This window comes from Cervus canadensis, chromosome 5 (assembly GCF_019320065.1).
Source record: "Cervus canadensis isolate Bull #8, Minnesota chromosome 5, ASM1932006v1, whole genome shotgun sequence".
Taxonomy (NCBI): domain Eukaryota; kingdom Metazoa; phylum Chordata; class Mammalia; order Artiodactyla; family Cervidae; genus Cervus; species Cervus canadensis.
Window position 1 is genome coordinate 69859563 of NC_057390.1, and position 19310 is coordinate 69878872.

A 19310-nucleotide genomic window follows, 5' to 3' on the forward strand; every position below is an offset into this window, starting at 1 on the left:
TTTTTAATTCAAATGCATCTAATATGAATAGTCCAGTCCATTACCCTTTGGACCTTGTTCCATATGATAATCATTTGTTGAAATGGAAAATTCCCAATGCTATATTGAAAAGTGGTACCTTCTGAGCTTACCCAGTGGATGGTACAGATGTATCCAACAAGCTGAAACTACTTCAGTAAACTATATAAGTAAAACTGGCTTTAATGAGCCTCAATTTGTAAATCACTTTGGAAAGCTGGCTTCTCAGTATCTTATAGTTGAACGTGCATTAGAATCACCTGGAGAGCACATTAAGACACAGATTCCTGGGCCCTACCTTCACAGTTTCTGGCTCAGTAGAGTTGGGTTGGGATCCAGTAATTTGCATTTTTTAGATAGTTATGGTATCATTCTTGGTACAATACCTTAGAAACCAGTGTTTAAGACAGTGTAGTAATAAGAGCAAAAGACTATAAATTACTAAACTACTCATCAGTCCAGTTGAAGAAATTATGGTACATCTGCACAGTGGAATTTTATGTAGCTATTAAAAGGAAGGTCATCCTTCAGTCTCTGCCTCTGTCTTCACATGGACTTCTCTGTGTCTGTCTTGTGTTTAAGGTAACTCATCATTTGATTTTAAGACCCACTGGGATCACCATCCAAGATGATTTCCTTGTCTCAAAATCAATTATATCTACTAAGTCTCCTTTTCCAAATAATAGAACATTTCTGGGGGTTAGAACATGGACATGACTTTTGGTGGCCACCACTTAACCCACTACAAGTACTCACTCTTCTGAAACTATGCAAAGTTCAAATGTTGGTTGTGCTCCTTACTACCTGAGTCCTTTTGCAGGCTAATTAAATTTCTAGATAAGGAAATTTTAGATAATACCATCACAATATGCGGGTGTTTACATTTAATATTTATATATAAATACACATCCTTGAAATTTTTTCATATTTTTATTTGCATAGAAAAATGTCAACAAGGATACAAATCCAACTATATTATTTTATTATCTCAGAGGGTAGAATTGGAGGAGATTGGGTGGGAGTAGAAAGAGAAGTTGTACCTACCTTATTGTTCAAGTCGCTAAGTCGTGTCCAACTCTTTGCAGCCCCATGAACTGCAGCATGCCAGACTTCAGTCTCCCAGAGTTTGCTCAGATTCATGTCCATTGAGTTGGTGATGCCATCCAACCATCTCATCCTCTTCTCTTGCCCTCAGTCTTTCTCAGCATTATGATCTTTTCCAATGAGTCGGTTCTTTGCATTAGCGGATGATTATAAGAGTTCAATGAAATTCTGTTCAGATGAACCTAGCAAAGCATTAGGCACATAAATGACATTTAATTTTTGGTTACTCTAATACAGTTAATGTGTCTTAGAGACAGTGTAGGCACTAGAAGGATTAAAAGAGATGAGTTTATAAACATGTGTTTAAATCATGTTTGCTCTTTGTAGTTCTGAACCTTTAATATTTAAAAGTTTCATTAAAGTTGTGAGACCAGTATTTGGCATTAAGTCAACCGAGAGATTTTCCTCATTGGTAGGTCCTGGAGTTTTCTTGATTTATTTTAGTTGGCTTCAAGATATGTTTATGGATTCATTTGCTAGAAAGGGCTTTTGCCTTAAAGGGAAGCATTCCAAAGTTTTGCCCTGGTAATCACAGATAGCTTTATTGTCTGTTTTCCAGGCCACAGTTAGAATTCTTGCATTCCTTAATGGGGTCATTTTGGTTGGTTTGTTTTCTGTTTATTTTTAGATATTGGGGCAGTCGAGGACATGTATATTCTCAGATTTCTGCAAACCATTAAAAAGAAAGTAAATAATAAAAAATAAATAAATAAAAAGTAATAGTTAAATATTAATAGTTTCTAGCTTTATTTTCATAATGTCCATTAAAAACATTGGTCAAATCAAGAAGACAGACAATAGCAAGTGTTGACAAGAGCGTGGAAAAATTGGAACACTCATACATTTCCGATGGAATTGTAAAAATAGTGCAGCCATTTTAGAAGTCAGTTTAGGACTTCCTTAAAAAGTTTAAACAGAGAGTTACTGAAAAACCCAGCAATTTCACTTTTAGATATGAACCCAGGAGAGTTGAAAACATATGTCCAACACAAAATTCTGCTAATGAGTGTTCATAATGGCCAAAAAGTGAAAACAGCCCAAATGTCTATCAGCTCATGAATAACAAAATGTGGCATATGCATACAGTAGAATATTATTTGGTGATAAAAAGAATAAAGTATTGATACATGCTGAAACACAGATGAATCTTTAAAACACTCATTTTTGTTAAAAAAAAAAAAAAAGCCCATCACTAAAGAGGGAAGTGAGTTGGGGGGAAAGAAGAATGACAGCTAACCAGTACAGAATTTTTTAATGGGTGATGAAAATTGATTCTGATGATGGTTGCACAACTTTGCAAATATTTTAAAAGCCATTACATTTTACACTTCAGGCGAATTTTATGGTATAGGAATTGTATCTCATTGAAACCGTTGTTTTAAAAAATTGGTTAGCGTCTGAGTGCACTAAGAATTTAGTTTCTTTTTGTTGCTTAAACATCTCAAGAATTATCCAACTCCATTTTTTGTTTTATATGTTACAATTAATGTGTGTGTTTTTTTTTTTTAACATCACACTTTCTTTCCCATATATAACCCCTCAGTAAGGGCTGGGATATAAAGCTGAAGTCAAGTATGATGAGTCTTCTTAATATTGTCTACTGTTGTCATCATTTTTGTTTTTGAGTCTGAGTCAGTGATTTCTTTATTATCTTGTATCATAAATTATACACTGTCAAACTTTAGAAATTGTGTTTTATTATAAATATAGACCCTTGCTAGGGAAAACCCTTCACGCAATACTGAGGTTTGGCTAAGTCTGATAAAACAGCTAGTGATGATTAGAGAGTGGTTCCATCCTATGTATACCTACACTGATTCCATCAGAAGTTCTAAAGCACTCTTTCACATGGGTAGACCTAAAACTATTGATGTCAGAGTTGAAGGAATATAAGAATTAGAGAACGGTAGTGTTTGAGGTGGAATGACCTTATTACCTTCATTTTAAAGACAGGGGAAACTGGAACCCATTCTATCAATCCAGGGCTCTTCCACAATATCATGTTGTTACTAGATTTACCTTAAGGATATACATACTGTCCAGTAGGTTCTAGAATCTTTTCTAAACTTTACCTTAGTTGATGACTCATGGTTTATATTCTGCTTACTGCTTCTTCAATCAATTCTGTTGAAAAAATTAATACAAAGTGATGAATACTAACATTCATCCCTTTCCCATCCTATCATCCTTCACTAGAGCTTTCTGAGGAAATAAACTTGAAAAGGGAAGCTGTTTGCAATAGAACTCCAAAAAGAAGATCCTTCCCAAAAGTGTTTGGTCACAGTTCTTAATACAGGTAGCACTATGTGATTGGGAAAGAAATGGTGCTTGATATCACCTCTGATAACAAAACTTGGAATTGTCATTTTTCTCCTCCTAGTATCGTCTAGGCTGTCACAGCCATCTTCTCCTCATTCGGGCTGCCCATCTCCTACCATTCCGGCAGGTAAAGTCATTTCTTCATCACAGAAGCACAGCAAGAAGGCACTAAAGCAGGTAACCGTGCTGTTCTGTTTACAGACACGTCCTCGCGCACATTAAAAAGGCGTGCTGCTGGCAGTCAGTGACATTAAGTCCTTTAAAGGAAAAATTTTGTACAGTTTCCCAATTTGTTTTTAATAATTTATGCACCTCTGTGTTACAGCTTTGTCATAGATACTCTTTTTAATCACATTTTAAAAGTTCCTCATTAGTTTCCAATTTGCTATGAGGAGTGTGTGTGTTACAAGTAGGTATTGTGTGTGTGTGTGTGTTACAAGTAGGTATTGAATTTTTTTCAGGTTGATTTTTTTTCAGCATTTATTAAGACGATCAGGTAACTTTTTAAGTCAGCCAGTATGCAGAATTCCAGGGCTAGATTTTCTAATGTTAATCTATAGTTAACTCTCTGGAATAAACCCTGTTATGTTTGTTACATCATTTTTAATATATTAGTAGAGTTTTCTCTTTTATGAGTTTAGCTTAGATTTTGTTATATTCTTGTACCACCCTTGTACAATTTTGGAATCAGGATTGTTCTTAGCATCTATTAAGTTCTGTAGCTCTCTGTATTTTTCTAGATGGTGAAAGTCTTGCAGATCTTACCTTTTACTGCTAGGGTGTTTAAATTTCATTTAGTACTACTCTTGATTTCTGATTCTTTTAACCAATTTTGGAAATTTATTTTTCTTAGAAAATGGTCTAGTTCACTTGATTTTTTTGGTCAAATATTGGTATAAAGTTGAACATAGTATTTTTTTGTGTTTTTCTTTTGTTCCTCAGTGTTCTTCATTTATAATGTATCTTTTCTCAGTGTTACTTGCTGACTGTTTTACTGGGCTTTTCAAAGAACTAGCTTTTCATTTTTTTGAAATGCAAATTATTAATACATATAAATTTGACTAATAAGAACACAGACCACTTCTATCCTTAGATTGGTATATATATATATAATAGAGCTTAATTAGCTTAATTAATAAAGCACTGTCAAGTATGTGGGAAAATGACTACTTGTAGTTTGCTGGTGGGATATAAATTATAGCTATTTTGGAGAAAAATTTTATAACATTTATTAAAATTTTAAGTGCACATACCCTATGACTAAGCAGTTAAATATTTGGAAACTTATCTTAGAAAAATGCATGTATTCATACATTCATACACAGAAAAATGTTTGCATTAAAGTTTGTAATAGGAAAAATTTACAAGTAGAGATACATACATGAATTACTTCATTAACAGTGGCATGATCATATGCTAGACAATTATACAGGATTAAAAGTTTACTTTGTAATGAAATTGTTCTGCATAGACATATAAACATCACCACACTATAATGTTTAATCGTTAAAATTAAGATGTGTTACAGCACTCATTAAAAACATACATATATCTGACATACATACCCAGAACAATAATATATTTTAATAGAAATATGAATATGTATATATGCACCAACACACACATATAATGTAAGTGTAGAAGAAGCTCAATAAGGAAATATAAGTTGATGGCTGTAACTTGTTACCTTATTCATGACATAAAAACTACTCTATTATTTTCTTTTGATCTCAGGAGTTAGATACTGTACTTTCTGCAAAGAATATCAATATGGGAAATTATGTAAATTAGATTGTTAATATGTAAAGTAAGGTTTTGCCTCCTGTGTATGTTTTTCATATTAAGTGAGAAAACTTATTTCAGTATGAGTTATCCTTTACCACAGTGAAGTTTTTTTAATTGTTTGTTTTTTAAATTTTAAAATAAAATTAGGAACAGGGTTTGTATACTACTGAGGGAGGGGGAAACTGAATGCAGTTCTTAAAACAGAAGCTGTAAGTTATTTCATTTTTATCTTATATCTGAATTTATGTGATCATAGCAGAAATAGATAAGATCAAGTAGCTCTATTAAATTTCGCATTAACCTAGAATGACCTACATACCGCGAATAGAAAGAAATAAATACTAGTGGCTGCCACACAGGAAGCCTACAAACATTGTGTATTCTGATACGAAGAATGAGAGATAAGCTGTCATCAGTGATCAGACAAAACTGACATTATGTTTCTGCCTCACCTATTATAAATGTTATAGGTGAAAAGTAAGCCAGATACCAGAGACTCTGAGTATTCTTTTCTCCACTGAAAGTTTAGATCAAGGAAATCAAGTGTTGCCACTGTGCCTATATGGCATAGCCAGAACTGCATGTGAATGTGAAGTAGGAGAAAACCGTATTGTGAAGAAAGAATCGGAAACAAGTAGGCAGTTGGTTTTTCCACACTTTTCTACATGATGGTCTTGAAACTTAAAGCTTAAATTGACATTTTACTGAGGTCGTAGATATTCAGCCTTTTCCTGAAATGTAGTTTTAGTTTCCTTGTCTTTTTTTGTTTGTTTTTTAAGCTCTTGAAGTAAACAGTTGCCTTTATGTATCTTCATGATTAAAACCTGGGAAGCTCTTTATTTTTCTATTCTTTCTAGTTTAGTATATTCTATAAACTAAGAAAATTATAGAAATTAAAATATTCTGAAGTAACCAGAAGGAACCACACTTCTTATTAATAGAACCAGTATTTTCTAATCTTCCCTCCCTTCATTTTACCACATTGCTATAAATTGCTATAAATCGCTGAGATTCATTTGATCATTGGGCCAAACCTTACTGCTCTGACACAAGACCAAATTCAAGTAGTCATTTACTACTTTTTGTTCAACTGCAGCACCTTGGAAGCATACATAAGGGAAATATTTATATTTCTAGATAAAGTTGATACAAATGAGAACTGTTCTTGGTTCAGGGCTTAGAATTCTGTTTTCAGAATGATCGAAAGTATCTAATTCTCTGCTACTACAAGTTTGAGAAATCCATGGCTTATTGGTGATTTTTAAGTTCTAAAAAATGTTAATGACAGTTTCTCAGATTTATATACAGGAGAACATTGGTAAAAGAAAAAAATCCAAATTTTAAGGCTCATTTAGGCCTGTGTTTAATTAGTTTAATTGAGATTTTTGTTTACTTGGATAGATTTCACAGAAATTGTATAGTCAGCATGGTCCTCACCACTTAAAATAAATCATTTATTATTTGTTATCACTAAAAACTGATTTGTTTTGTTTCTTACAGTCAGTTTTCTCTTTCTAGGCACTAAAACAGCAACAACAGAAGAAACAGCAGCAGCAGCAATGCAGGCCAAGCATGTCCATCTCCTCCAACCAGCACCTCTCTCTGAAGACTGTCAAAGCATCCAGTGACCCTGTACCTGCCAAACCTGGTAGGCAGACCTAGTGTCTTTTCAGCGAAAGTTTCTTTTCCAGTATTTTTGTATACCAAACTCATATGGTCTGTTATTTATTTTTAAATTATTGTATTTATTTACATAATCCTTATACTGCCAGATCCTCAGTATAAATCCTTCTAGGGTAAATGGGGAAATTTATGCAGAGTAATCATACAGTTATTTTAAAGTACATCATTGGGATTTGCATGTTAGAATAGGATCAGTGACTCATTCCCAAAATGTCTAACAATAATATTTGGAAGCCTCCTATTAGTAAAGCTGATGTTTCCAAGTTGCTCAAGCTGAACTCTTCACAAGTTCTCTCCTTGAAAAATACAAATCTTTCCTAAGAGTACATAACACCTTTGAGTTTCCATTGGACATATCCACGGGCCTTTGGATTTTCTGTTATTGTTGCTTATTTTCTTTTGAATTTAAACTGGTTGAGGTATAGGCTTTTTTATTACACAATCCAGTTCAATGCCAGCTTATTTATGGGTTTGCCAATTTAAACCATGTCTTATAGAACTTTACATTTTTGTTAGAAAGGAAATTTACCACTAGAAGCAAATGATGTGCTGGGAGGAAGAAAGGGATTTTATTCACTTTTGACTCCTAATTCTCAGACTCAGAACACATTTGCAGGGTCACGTTGCCTCAAACATAACTCCTTTTGGTTTGTTGTTCAGTTGTTCAGTCACATCTGACTGTTTGCAACCTCATGGACTGACTGCAGCATGCCAGGCTTCCCTGTCCTTCACCATCTCCTGGAGCTTGCTCAAGCTCATACCCATTGAGTCAGTGATGCCATCCAATCATCTCATCCTCTTTCATCCCCTTCTCCTGCCTTCAATCTTTCCCAGCGTCAGGGTCTTTTCTAAGTCGGTTCTTCGTATCAGGTGGCCACAGTATTGGAGCTTTAGCTTCAGCATAAGTGCATCTAATAAATATTTAGGATTGATTTCCTTTAGGATTGACTGGTTTGATTTCCTTGATAACCTTTTGGTTAGCATTGTATGATTTAATTATTCTTTTGATTGATTAGTTTCCATCTATAACTTCAGGGTTATATATTTTTTCCCCTAGCAATATGGGAAGGAAAGCAATCTGACGGACAGTCAAGCAGCCCTCAGAACTCAAACTCTAGCTTTTCTTCTTCTTCGGTTAAAGTGGAAAATCATTTGCTGGGCCTGGGGAAGAAGTCATTCCAGAGGTCTGACAGGCTCCACACAAGTAAGTTACTTTACTAAGGACTCAGTTCTCAGACATTAAATTGTCAACTCTGTGTTTGAAAATCATTACCTGCCAGGCTTAATTGCTGCTTCCTGTTCATCTTTGAGCTCTTGACTATTTTCATGTTCTTCCTTTCCTGCGTATCAAACTTCATTTCAGAATAAGATCTGTTATCAGCCTTTTTGTGGTTTATTTTTCTTTCTGACAAGGGGTTTCTTTATCCAGCATTATTTATATTTTATCTCTGTATACGTGGAAGGGCTTATAATTGAACATGGCAAACTGAACCACTTTTCCTGCTCCAAGTCCCACTAAAGCAAAAATATGGAAAAACAAAAGATTAAACCCTTAAGAGTAAAGAAAACAAGAAGATAACAGATGGACAGGCAATATCACCAAATTTTGGAAGATAAAAACTGGATAGAGTTTTTCACAGAGCTGAGGAGCAGGTGCCAGTAGGAAGCAAGCCAGCTGAGCCTGTAGAACTCCAGAAGGGTTTAAGAATTGGAGATACCTTGTCTTAGAGAAGATGAAGCATAGGGTTGAAAAGAAGAACCTTCTTTAAAAGTTAATAAGAAACAGTTGGATGCCTTTGCTTAGCAGGAGACAAGAGGTTTATTTTGAGGTGAAATTAAACCTTACAGACTTTAAATTTAGAGACACCACACATAACAGATGAGGAGGCAGTGTACTGGAATCGGATATGAAGTAAAACACAAATACTGAATAGTGATCCTCCTGCTTATAGGTGTCCAGAATGTTAGTAGTGGGGCATGTTTCTATCTCTGTTACTTTGTTCCTCCTCCCCACCTAAGCATCAGCAGGAGATTGGGGGATTGGTACTTAAAGAAATTGAATAGCCTAAAAAAAAAAAAACTGCGCCAGCAAATTTATTGATTGCCAGCTAAAAGAGATCATCTGGAATCTACTTCTATGCAGATCACTGGTCTACAAGACACACCCCAGCACAAGAATTTTCAGTCAGTCTTTTAGGATTTGTTACTAGGGATCATCTTTGAAGAAAACCTCCATCATGAGAGAATCTGAAATACAGACTCACAAAAGTAGAGATAAATCAGGAAGGAGAAAACATTAAACAGATAACTTTAAAAGCTATGGTATTCACAGAAAGACATAAAAAATGATGTTGCATCCATGAAAGAACAGAATAATACTGTTTTAAAAATCAGAAAATAAAGAGTTCCAGGATATTAGATACTATGGGAGCAGAGATAAAAAATTCTAGTAGAAGTACTAAAAGTTAGAGATTGAAAAATTTCCTAGAACATAGGTCAAAGGATAGATTGAAAAAGAGAGAGAAGGTAAAGTAGGAACATGAGTCTAGCCTGTCCAATGTCTTAAATAGTGGAAATGTCAGAAAGAAAGGCCAGAAATTGAAAGGGGGTTAATAATGCAAGAATACAAGAAAAATAATGTGAGAAAATTCTGTAGAATTGAAAGCCACAGATTCCATTTATGTTTTAAACTGTGTTCTCAACTCCATCAGTGTCTACAAAGACTGAAACCTTCCTATTGTGAACAGACTTCCTGTAACTGCTAAGCTGTTCATTCGTAACATTTTTAGCTGATACAGAGAAAATTGATGAAAATAATTATGGGAAGAGAAAAAGAGCCTCGGTGTAATTTATAGAGATATTTGAATTTTCCACTTTTTAGTCATTCTGTGTATATGTTAAACTTATTATAAACTTCCTCAATTCCATTGGGGAAATGATCAAATCTCAAACATAAAATGCATTTTTTAGTATGGCAAAAGATTCACTTTTACAGACTTTATTCCAGTTTTGCAGGGGAAATAACATTTTTTTTTATCCTTTATGAATGAACAAAACTTGCTTTGTTTATTTCTAAGAACCTTAAGTGTTACCTTCTTCATAGTGTGATACTTTAAAGTAATGACAGCCATGGCTTTTTTGCACTGTAGAGCAAGGTATAGTTTAGAAAGAAACAGGAATGTGAAGAAGGCCCAGGTGATTCTTCTCCATGTTTTTACAGGGCAAATGAAGAGGACTAAATGTGCTGAAATTGATGTTGAGACGCCAGACTCCATTCTGGTTAATACAAACCTACGAGCACTAATCAACAAACACACCTTTTCAGTCCTTCCTGGAGACTGCCAACAGCGACTGCTCTTACTACTTCCAGAGGTGGATCGACAGGTGTGTTCTTTCAAGCGTATCAGCAGTTTTCTAACCCTTCTGGGGCTTCCTTCAGCCATCGCCTTTAGAATTCCTTAAGATTTTTAAAATGGTTTTTGTGTGTACATGTAAAGAAGTGGTGTCAAAGGTATTAATACACAAAATATTATTTTTTGTAAGTGTTCTTAATTGGTTGGCCCTGTAAGGCTTATAAAGAAAAAGAACCCTCTTATCAGAAATGTCAGAAATTTGGAATAAAATTTATCTAGCTATCATATTAGGATGTAGACATCCACAGAATATAATTCAGAAGGAAGAATTGTCTTAAGACATTACATGGGGTGTTTCAATGGATCTTTTGACGAGATTAAGAATGTTATTTTCTTTTTTTGTTAAACTTTTTTTAAGCACTTTTTGCTTTAATAATAAACTTATGATGTCAGCAAATTTGGAAAACCCAGCAGTGGCCACAGGACTGGAAAATGTCAGTTTTCCATTATAATTCCAAAGAAGGGCAGTGCTAAAGAATGTTCAAACTATCAGACATTTGTGCTCACTTCCCATGCTAGTAAGGCTATGCTCAAAATCCTTCAAGCTAGGCTTTAGACTTGGATCAAGAATTTCCAGATATACAAAGTAAGTTGCCAGCATTCATTGGATCATAGAGAAAGCAAGGGAATTCCAGAAAAACATATACTTCTGTTTCATTGTCTACGTGAACACCTTTGACTGTGTGGATCACAACAGACTGGAAAATTCTTAAAGAGAGAAATACCAGACTATCTTACCTGTCTCCTGAGAAACCTGTATGTGGGTCAAGAAGCACAGAACCTTACATGGAACAACAGACTGGTTCCAAATTGGGAGTAGAGTACAACAAGGCTGTATATTGTCTCCCTATTTATTTAATTTACATGCAGAGTAAATCATGAGAATTGCCGGGCTGGATGAGTTACAAGCTGGAATCAGAATTGCCGGGAGAAATACCAACAACCTCCTATGCAGATAATACCAATGGCAGAAGGCGAAGAGGAACTAAAGAGCCTCTTGATGAGGGTGAAAGAGGAGGTTGAAAAAGCTGGCCTAAAACTCAGCATTAAACAAACTTAAAATCATGGCATCTGGTCTCATCACTTCATGGCAAATAGAAGGCGAAAAAATGGAAGCAATGGCAGATATTCTCTTCTTGGGCTCAAGAGTTACTGCGGATAGTGACTGCAGCCATGAAATTAGAAGATGTTTGCTTCTTGAAAGGAAAGCTATGACAAACCTAGACAGCATATTAAAAAGCCAAGACATCTTCCAGAAAATTGCAGAAGGTAAACTTCCAAACTCATTCTATGAGGCCACCATCACCCTAATTCCAAAACCAGACAAAGGTGCCACAAAAAAAGAAAACTACAGGCCAATATCACTGATGAACATAGATGCAAAAATCCTTAACAAAATTCTAGCAAACAGAATCCAACAACATATTAAAAAAATCATACACCATGACCAAGTGGGCTTTATCCCAGGAATGCAAGGATTCTTTAATATCCGCAAATCAATCAATGTAATACACCACATTAACAAATTGAAAGATAAAAACCATATGATTATCTCAATAGATGCAGAGAAAGCCTTTGACAAAATTCAACACTCATTTATGATTAAAACTCTCCAAAAAGCAGGAATAGAAGGAACATACCTCAACATAATAAAAGCTATATATGACAAACCCACAGCAAGCATCACCCTCAATGGTGAAAAATTGAAAGCATTTCCCCTGAAATCAGGAACAAGACAAGGGTGCCCACTCTCACCACTACTATTCAACATAGTGTTGGAAGTTTTGGCCACAGCAATCAGAGCAGAAAAAGAAGTAAAAGGAATCCAGATAGGAAAAGAAGAAGTGAAACTCTCACTGTTTGCAGATGACATGATCCTCTACATAGAAAACCCTAAAGAAAGACTCTTCCAGAAATAAGAAATCCCTTGCATTCCCTATATACTAACAATGAAAAAACAGAAAGAGAAAATTAAGGAAACAATACCATTCACCATTGCAACAAAAAGAATAAAATACTTAGGAGTATATCTACCTAAAGAAACAAAAGACCTATACATAGAAAACTATAAAACACTGATGAAAGAAATCAAAGAGGACACAAACAGATGGAGAAACATAACGTGTTCATGGATTGGAAGAATCAATATTGTCAAAATGGCTATTCTACCCAAAGCAATCTATAGATTCAATGCAATCCCTATCAAGCTACCAACGGTATTTTTCACAGAACTAGACCAAAGAATTTCACAATTTGTATGGAAATACAAAAAACCTCGAATAGCCAAAGTAATCTTGAGAAAGAAGAATGGAACTGGAGGAATCAACCTGCCTGACTTCAGACTCTACTACAAAGCCACAGTCATCAAGACAGTATGGTACTGGCACAAAGACAGAAATATAGATCAATGGAACAGAATAGAAAGCCCAGAGATAAATCCACGAACCTATGGACACCTTATCTTTGACAAAGGAGGCAAGGATATACAATGGAAAAAAGACAACCTCTTTAACAAGTGGTGCTGGGAAAACTGGTCAACCACTTGTAAAAGAATGAAACTAGAACACTTTCTAACACCATACACAAAAATAAACTCAAAATGGATTAAAGATCTAAATGTAAGACCAGAAACTATAAAACTCCTAGAGGAGAACATAGGCAAAACACTCTCCGACATAAATCACAGCAGATCCTCTATGACCCACCTCCCAGAATATTGGAAATAAAAGCAAAAAAATAAACAAATGGGACCTAATGAAACTTAAAAGCTTTTGCACTACAAAGGAAACTATAAGTAAGGTGAAAAGACAGCCCCTCAGATTGGGAGAAAATAATAGCAAATGAAGAAACAGACAAAGGATTAATCTCAAAAATATACAAGCAACTCCTGCAGCTCAATTCCAGAAAAAATAAATGACCCAATCAAAAAATGGGCCAAAGAACTAAACAGACATTTCTCCAAAGAAGACATACAGATGGCTAACAAACACATGAAAAGATGCTCAACATCACTCATTATTAGAGAAATGCAAATCAAAACCACAATGAGGTACCATTACACGCCAGTCAGGATGGCTGCTATCCAAAAGTCTACAAGCAATAAAATGCTGGAGAGGGTGTGGAGAAAAGGGAACCCTCTTACACTGTTGGTGGGAATGCAAACTAGTACAGCCGCTATGGAAAACAGTGTGGAGATTTCTTAAAAAACTGGAAATAGAACTGCCATATGACCCAGCAATCCCACTTCTGGGCATACACACTGAGGAAACCAGATCTGAAAGAGACACGTGCACCCCAATGTTCATCGCAGCACTGTTTATAATAGCCAGGACATGGAAGCAACCTAGATGCCCATCAGCAGATGAATGGATAAGGAAGCTGTGGTACATATACACCATGGAATATTACTCAGCCGTTAAAAAGAATTCATTTGAATCAGTTCTAATGAGATGGATGAAACTGGAGCCCCTTATACAGAGTGAAGTAAGCCAGAAAGATAAAGAACATTACAGCATACTAACACATATATATGGAATTTAGAAAGATGGTAATGATAACCCTATATGCAAAACAGAAAAAGAGACACAGAAGTACAGAACAGACTTTTGAACTCTGTGGGAGAAGGTGAGGGTGGGATGTTTCAAAAGAACAGCATGTATATTATCTATGGTGAAACAGATCACCAGCCCAGGTGGGATGCATGAGACAAGTGCTCGGGCCTGGTGCACTGGGAAGACCAGAGGAATCGGGTGGAGAGGGAGGTGGGAGGGGGGATCGGGATGGGGAATACATGTAAATCCATGGCTGATTCATGTCAATGTATGACAAAACCCACTGAAATGTTGTGAAGTAATTAGCCTCCAACTAATAAAAAAAAAAAAAAAAAAAAAAAAGCGCCAAGACATCACTTTGCCAAAAAGGTCCGTCTAGTCAAAGCTGTGGTTTTTCCAGTAGGCATGTACAGGTGTGAGAGTTGGACTCTAAAGAAGGCTGACTACCAAAGAATTGATGCTTTCAAACTGTGGTGCTAGCGAAGACTCTTTGAGAGTCCCTTGGACAGCAGGGAGATCAGATATCCTAAAGGAAGTCAACCCTGAATATTCATTGGAAGGATTGATGCTGAAGCTGAAGCTCCAATACTTTGGCCACCTAATGCGAAGAACTGACTCATTGAAAAAGACCCTGATGCTGGCAAAGGTTGAAGTCAAAAGAAGACGAGGGTGGCAGAGGATGAGGTGTTTGGATAGAATCAGTGATTCAGTGGACATGAACTTGGGCAAACTCCAGGACATAGTGATGGTCAGGGAGGCCTGGTGTGCTGCAGTCCATCGGTTCACAAAGAGTTGGACACGACTTATTGACTGGACAACAACAAAATCCAAAATAGGTTGTAGTCTTTAATAAAACTAAATGATACCTAGCAGAAACACTAAAGGTTTGGAAGAATCTTGGCAGGGACCAGAGAAATTTAAGTTGGTCAGGAATAAGACATAGGTCTGAAACCTAGATTTTCATCGAGGAAGGAGGAGTGACTAGCAAGTCATTCTCCCTTTTGATCTTCTGTTTCCTCCTCTGCAAAAGATTCAGTATGATTTTGTAAGGTTTTTTCAATTCTGTGATTTCTTTAAAAGATTAATTATTTCCAAGTATGTACTATGTTTGAAGCAATGTTAGGCATTCTACTTTTTTCTAATCATTTAAAAACAGGATGAGAGAGATTTGTTTTACCTGTATTATAGTAAGAGAACTAGATATGTCCTCTAGTTTGTAGTAAGAGATTATAAGTAAGCTATACAGATCATTATAGCTATTTGACTATAAAGTCAAAACTAAATCTTTCTCATTCTGAAAATCATCTTTCTACTAGACTATACTGATACCAGTTTTTTTTATTTTTTTATTTTATTTTATTTTTTTTTATTAGTTGGAGGCTAATTACTTCACAACATTTCAGTGGGTTTTGTCATACATTGATATGAATCAGCCATAGATTTACATGTATTCCCCATCCCGATCCCCCCTCCCACCTCCCTCTCCACCCGATTCCTCTGGGTCTTCCCAGTGCACCAGGCCCGAGCACTTGTCTCATGCATCCCACCCGGGCTGGTGATCTGTTTCACCATAGATAGTATACATGCTGTTCTTTTGAAACATCCCACCCTCACCTTCTCCCACAGAGTTCAAAAGTCTGTTCTGTATTTCTGTGTCTCTTTTTCTGTTTTGCATATAGGGTTATCGTTACCATCTTTCTAAATTCCATATATATGTGTTAGTATGCTGTAATGTTCTTTATCTTTCTGGCTTACTTCACTCTGTATAAGGGGCTCCAGTTTCATCCATCTCATTAGGACTGATTCAAATGAATTCTTTTTAACGGCTCAGTAATATTCCATGGTGTATATGTACCACAGCTTCCTTATCCATTCATCTGCTGATGGGCATCTAGGTTGCTTCCATGTCCTGGCTATTATAAACAGTGCTGCGATGAACATTGGGGTGCACGTGTCTCTTTCAGATCTGGTTTCCTCAGTGTGTATGCCCAGAAGTGGGATTGCTGGGTCATATGGCAGTTCTATTTCCAGTTTTTTAAGAAATCTCCACACTGTTTTCCATAGCGGCTGTACTAGTTTGCATTCCCACCAACAGTGTAAGAGGGTTCCCTTTTCTCCACACCCTCTCCAGCATTTATTGCTTGTAGACTTTTGGATAGCAGCCATCCTGGCTGGCGTGTAATGGTACCTCATTGTGGTTTTGATTTGCATTTCTCTAATAATGAGTGATGTTGAGCATCTTTTCATGTGTTTGTTAGCCATCTGTATGTCTTCTTTGGAGAAATGTCTGTTTAGCTCTTTGGCCCATTTTTTGATTGGGTCATTTATTTTTCTGGAATTGAGCTGCAGGAGTTGCTTGTGTATTTTTGAGATTAATCCTTTGTCTGTTTCTTCATTTGCTATTATTTTCTCCCAATCTGAGGGCTGTCTTTTCACCTTACTTATAGTTTCCTTTGTAGTGCAAAAGCTTTTAAGTTTCATTAGGTCCCAATTGTTTATTTTTGCTTTTATTTCCAATATTCTGGGAGGTGGGTCATAGAGGATCTTGCTGTGATTTATGTCGGAGAGTGTTTTGCCTATGTTCTCCTCTAGGAGTTTTATAGTTTCTGGTCTTACATTTAGATCTTTAATCCATTTTGAGTTTATTTTTGTGTATGGTGTTAGAAAGTGTTCTAGTTTCACTCTTTTACAAGTGGTTGACCAGCTTTCCCAGCACCACTTGTTAAAGAGGTTGTCTTTTTTCCATTGTATATCCTTGCCTCCTTTGTCAAAGATAAGGTGTCCATAAGTTTGTGGATTTATCTCTGGGCTTTCTATTCTGTTCCATTGATCTATATTTCTGTCTTTGTGCCAGTACCATACTGTCTTGATGACTGTGGCTTTGTAGTAGAGTCTGAAGTCAGGCAGGTTGATTCCTCCAGTTCCATTCTTCTTTCTCAAGATTACTTTGGCTATTCGAGGTTTTTTGTATTTCCCTACAAATTGTGAAATTCTTTGGTCTAGTTCTGTGAAAAATACCGTTGGCAGCTTGATAGGGATTGCATTGAATCTATAGATTGCTTTGGGTAGAATAGCCATTTTGACAATATTGATTCTTCCAATCCATGAACACGGTATATTTCTCCATCTGATACCAGTTTTTATATTGCTATGAATTAGCACGTGTGAAAGGTCAGATTCCATTTCTGGGGAGTCAGATAAGTCAGTGTAACACAAGCAGTAGGGACAAAGAAGTAATATGGATCCTTCCCAGCTATTGCTCTCCCTGCCTTAACATTTCTTGGAGAAATTACAGCTTTTGGGATCCCCAGTTCTTGGTTAGAACAAGTAAGGAGACTGAAGTTTTGGGAGAGTTTTTAAAGAACTTCTCTTCTTGCCTCGTATTGTTCTCATCATTTTTAAAGACTCAGGTATGTTAGGTTGGGGCTAATAACACAAGACCTAACAGAGGGTCTATCTGTAGAACTTTATTGTGGGCTCCTCCGAACTGTCTTTTGACTAATGGTCCTTATCCTCTGTTAGCGAGGGTCCTGTTATGTTCAGTTTTGGAATTAAAAGGCACCTTAGAACTTAGCAGCTTTCTGTTGAGTGCAGTCCTGTTGTGTATTCTTAATAGGAGGCTCTTTGACTGTCGTTTTCAGTTACTGTGGTGGGAGGGCATGGTAATCTGAGAATAGGGAGTATGGAATTTATTAATGAAATTATTAGTGAATGTATTCTCCTTCATTGTCAGATGAAATTTGGAATTTATCCAAAATTCTGGTTATTGTTAGCATGAAACATTGGAAACCATATTTCAGTGTATGTAGTACCCAACAATGAAGAGTAGGAAAGCATTATTTAGACCAGAGGAAAGACTAAGGAAGGAGTGTGGATTAAAACACCTCTCTTCAGATACATTTGAAGGTCTGTCTATGGAAGAGGTAAACTTTGTTTCTCCAGGAAACAAATTTGGAGTTAAAATAACCTTCTAAAAAAATAGAACTATTAAACTGTAGAATGGACTGACTTTGTTTTGGAGTAACTTGCTCAACACTGGACTATTCAGGGAGATGTTGAGTGACCTGTTCTCATAGGAAAGTCCGTTACTCCTCTGCCAAATCTATAGAATACAAAGCAGCAGTCATCAGGCTTTTTAGCATGCAGGTCAATTTCATCCCACTGCCTCTTTTTTTTTTTTTCTTTTTGCCTCTTTTTGTAAATAAAGTTTTATTGGTACTCAGCTGCTTCAGTTAGTTTCTGCATATTATCTGTAGCTACAACAGAGTTGAGCTGTTGCAGCAGAGGCCATATGACCTATTTGTAGGCCATATGACCTATCTGTCCTTTAACAGAAAAAGTTTCTGCTCTAGAGCCAGAGGAATATCATCCTGACGCAGATAAATTTAGAAAGTAAAGTGAGTTGAGTTCCTTAATCCCTAAGATGTCCCAATAGTTACCTAAATTTTCTTCAAAACTTTGTGACTTTAAGCTTAAAATTAGTCTGTTAATCCATCAAGAATATTTTTTATATTTCTCTGAAATTGTGGTTCAGTTTTTGTTTTCTACTGACTCGATGGCCAGCTGCTCCAGCACTACATGTTTATATAGCCCTCCTTTTTCTTTCAGTTTGAATTACCATCTCTGTTATATATGCTGCTAGTTTACATGCTGTATGTATTTATAGGCACTCTTCTCTTTCACTCATTTCTTTGTTCACTCTAATGCTAGTAATAAGTGTTTTGATTGCAGTGAGTTTGTGTGGTATGTTTAGTAATTAGAAAGGCAGTTCCCCTCTCAGTTTTCCATATAAATTTAAAAATCATTTTATTAATGAAGAATCTGCATAGGGATTCTGGTAGGAATCTAAATGTTACCTCTGAGAGAATGACGGTTAACAAAATCGCAAATGTAAAGAAGAATCTTAAAACTTCTTGGCACGACATCACAAATCAAGTCACTAGACAAATAAATGGAAGGAAATACCTTCAAATTATGTGGCTGTTTTACTGTGTATAACATGCAAAAGATTCTCACAAGATAAAGATAAGGAGGCTTATTGAATAATGAGCAAATGATAGGAATTGGCATTTCACTAGATGGCAAATCTAAGTAGTCAATAAATAACCAGAAAGATTGACAAAACTAGTAGTCAGGATACAGGAAATTTTTATCATTTCAAACTCATTAATAGGTAGAAGTTAAATAGTGTGTTAATATCTCTTGTTCACAAGATAAGGAGTATGCTCATATATTTCTAGTAGAAATGTGAATTGTTTTAGCCTTTTTAGAAAATAATCTAACAGTCTTTAGTTATATACACACACAGATATTTCTTTGCTTTCAAAACCTGTCCCATAGATAAAAAGAACTAGTATATTCATCTTTACTGGAATGCTTATTGCAGGTTTGTTGATTATGGGAAAACACTGGAAGCAAAGTGTATGTTTATGATTAG

At 35.9% G+C, this 19310-nt stretch overlaps 1 protein-coding gene across 3 annotated transcripts in view; it reads left to right on the forward strand.

Moving 5' to 3' along the window:
* Positions 1-19310, forward strand: part of ASXL2 (ASXL transcriptional regulator 2) — a 119849-nt gene that overhangs the window by 80192 nt on the left and 20347 nt on the right. For all 3 annotated transcript variants that reach the window (XM_043469163.1, XM_043469164.1, XM_043469165.1), the window contains 4 exons: positions 3503-3618; positions 6745-6874; positions 7967-8113; positions 10130-10293. In XM_043469163.1, coding sequence (XP_043325098.1) covers positions 3503-3618; positions 6745-6874; positions 7967-8113; positions 10130-10293 — 557 coding nt within the window. The remainder of the gene's footprint in view (positions 1-3502; positions 3619-6744; positions 6875-7966; positions 8114-10129; positions 10294-19310) is intronic.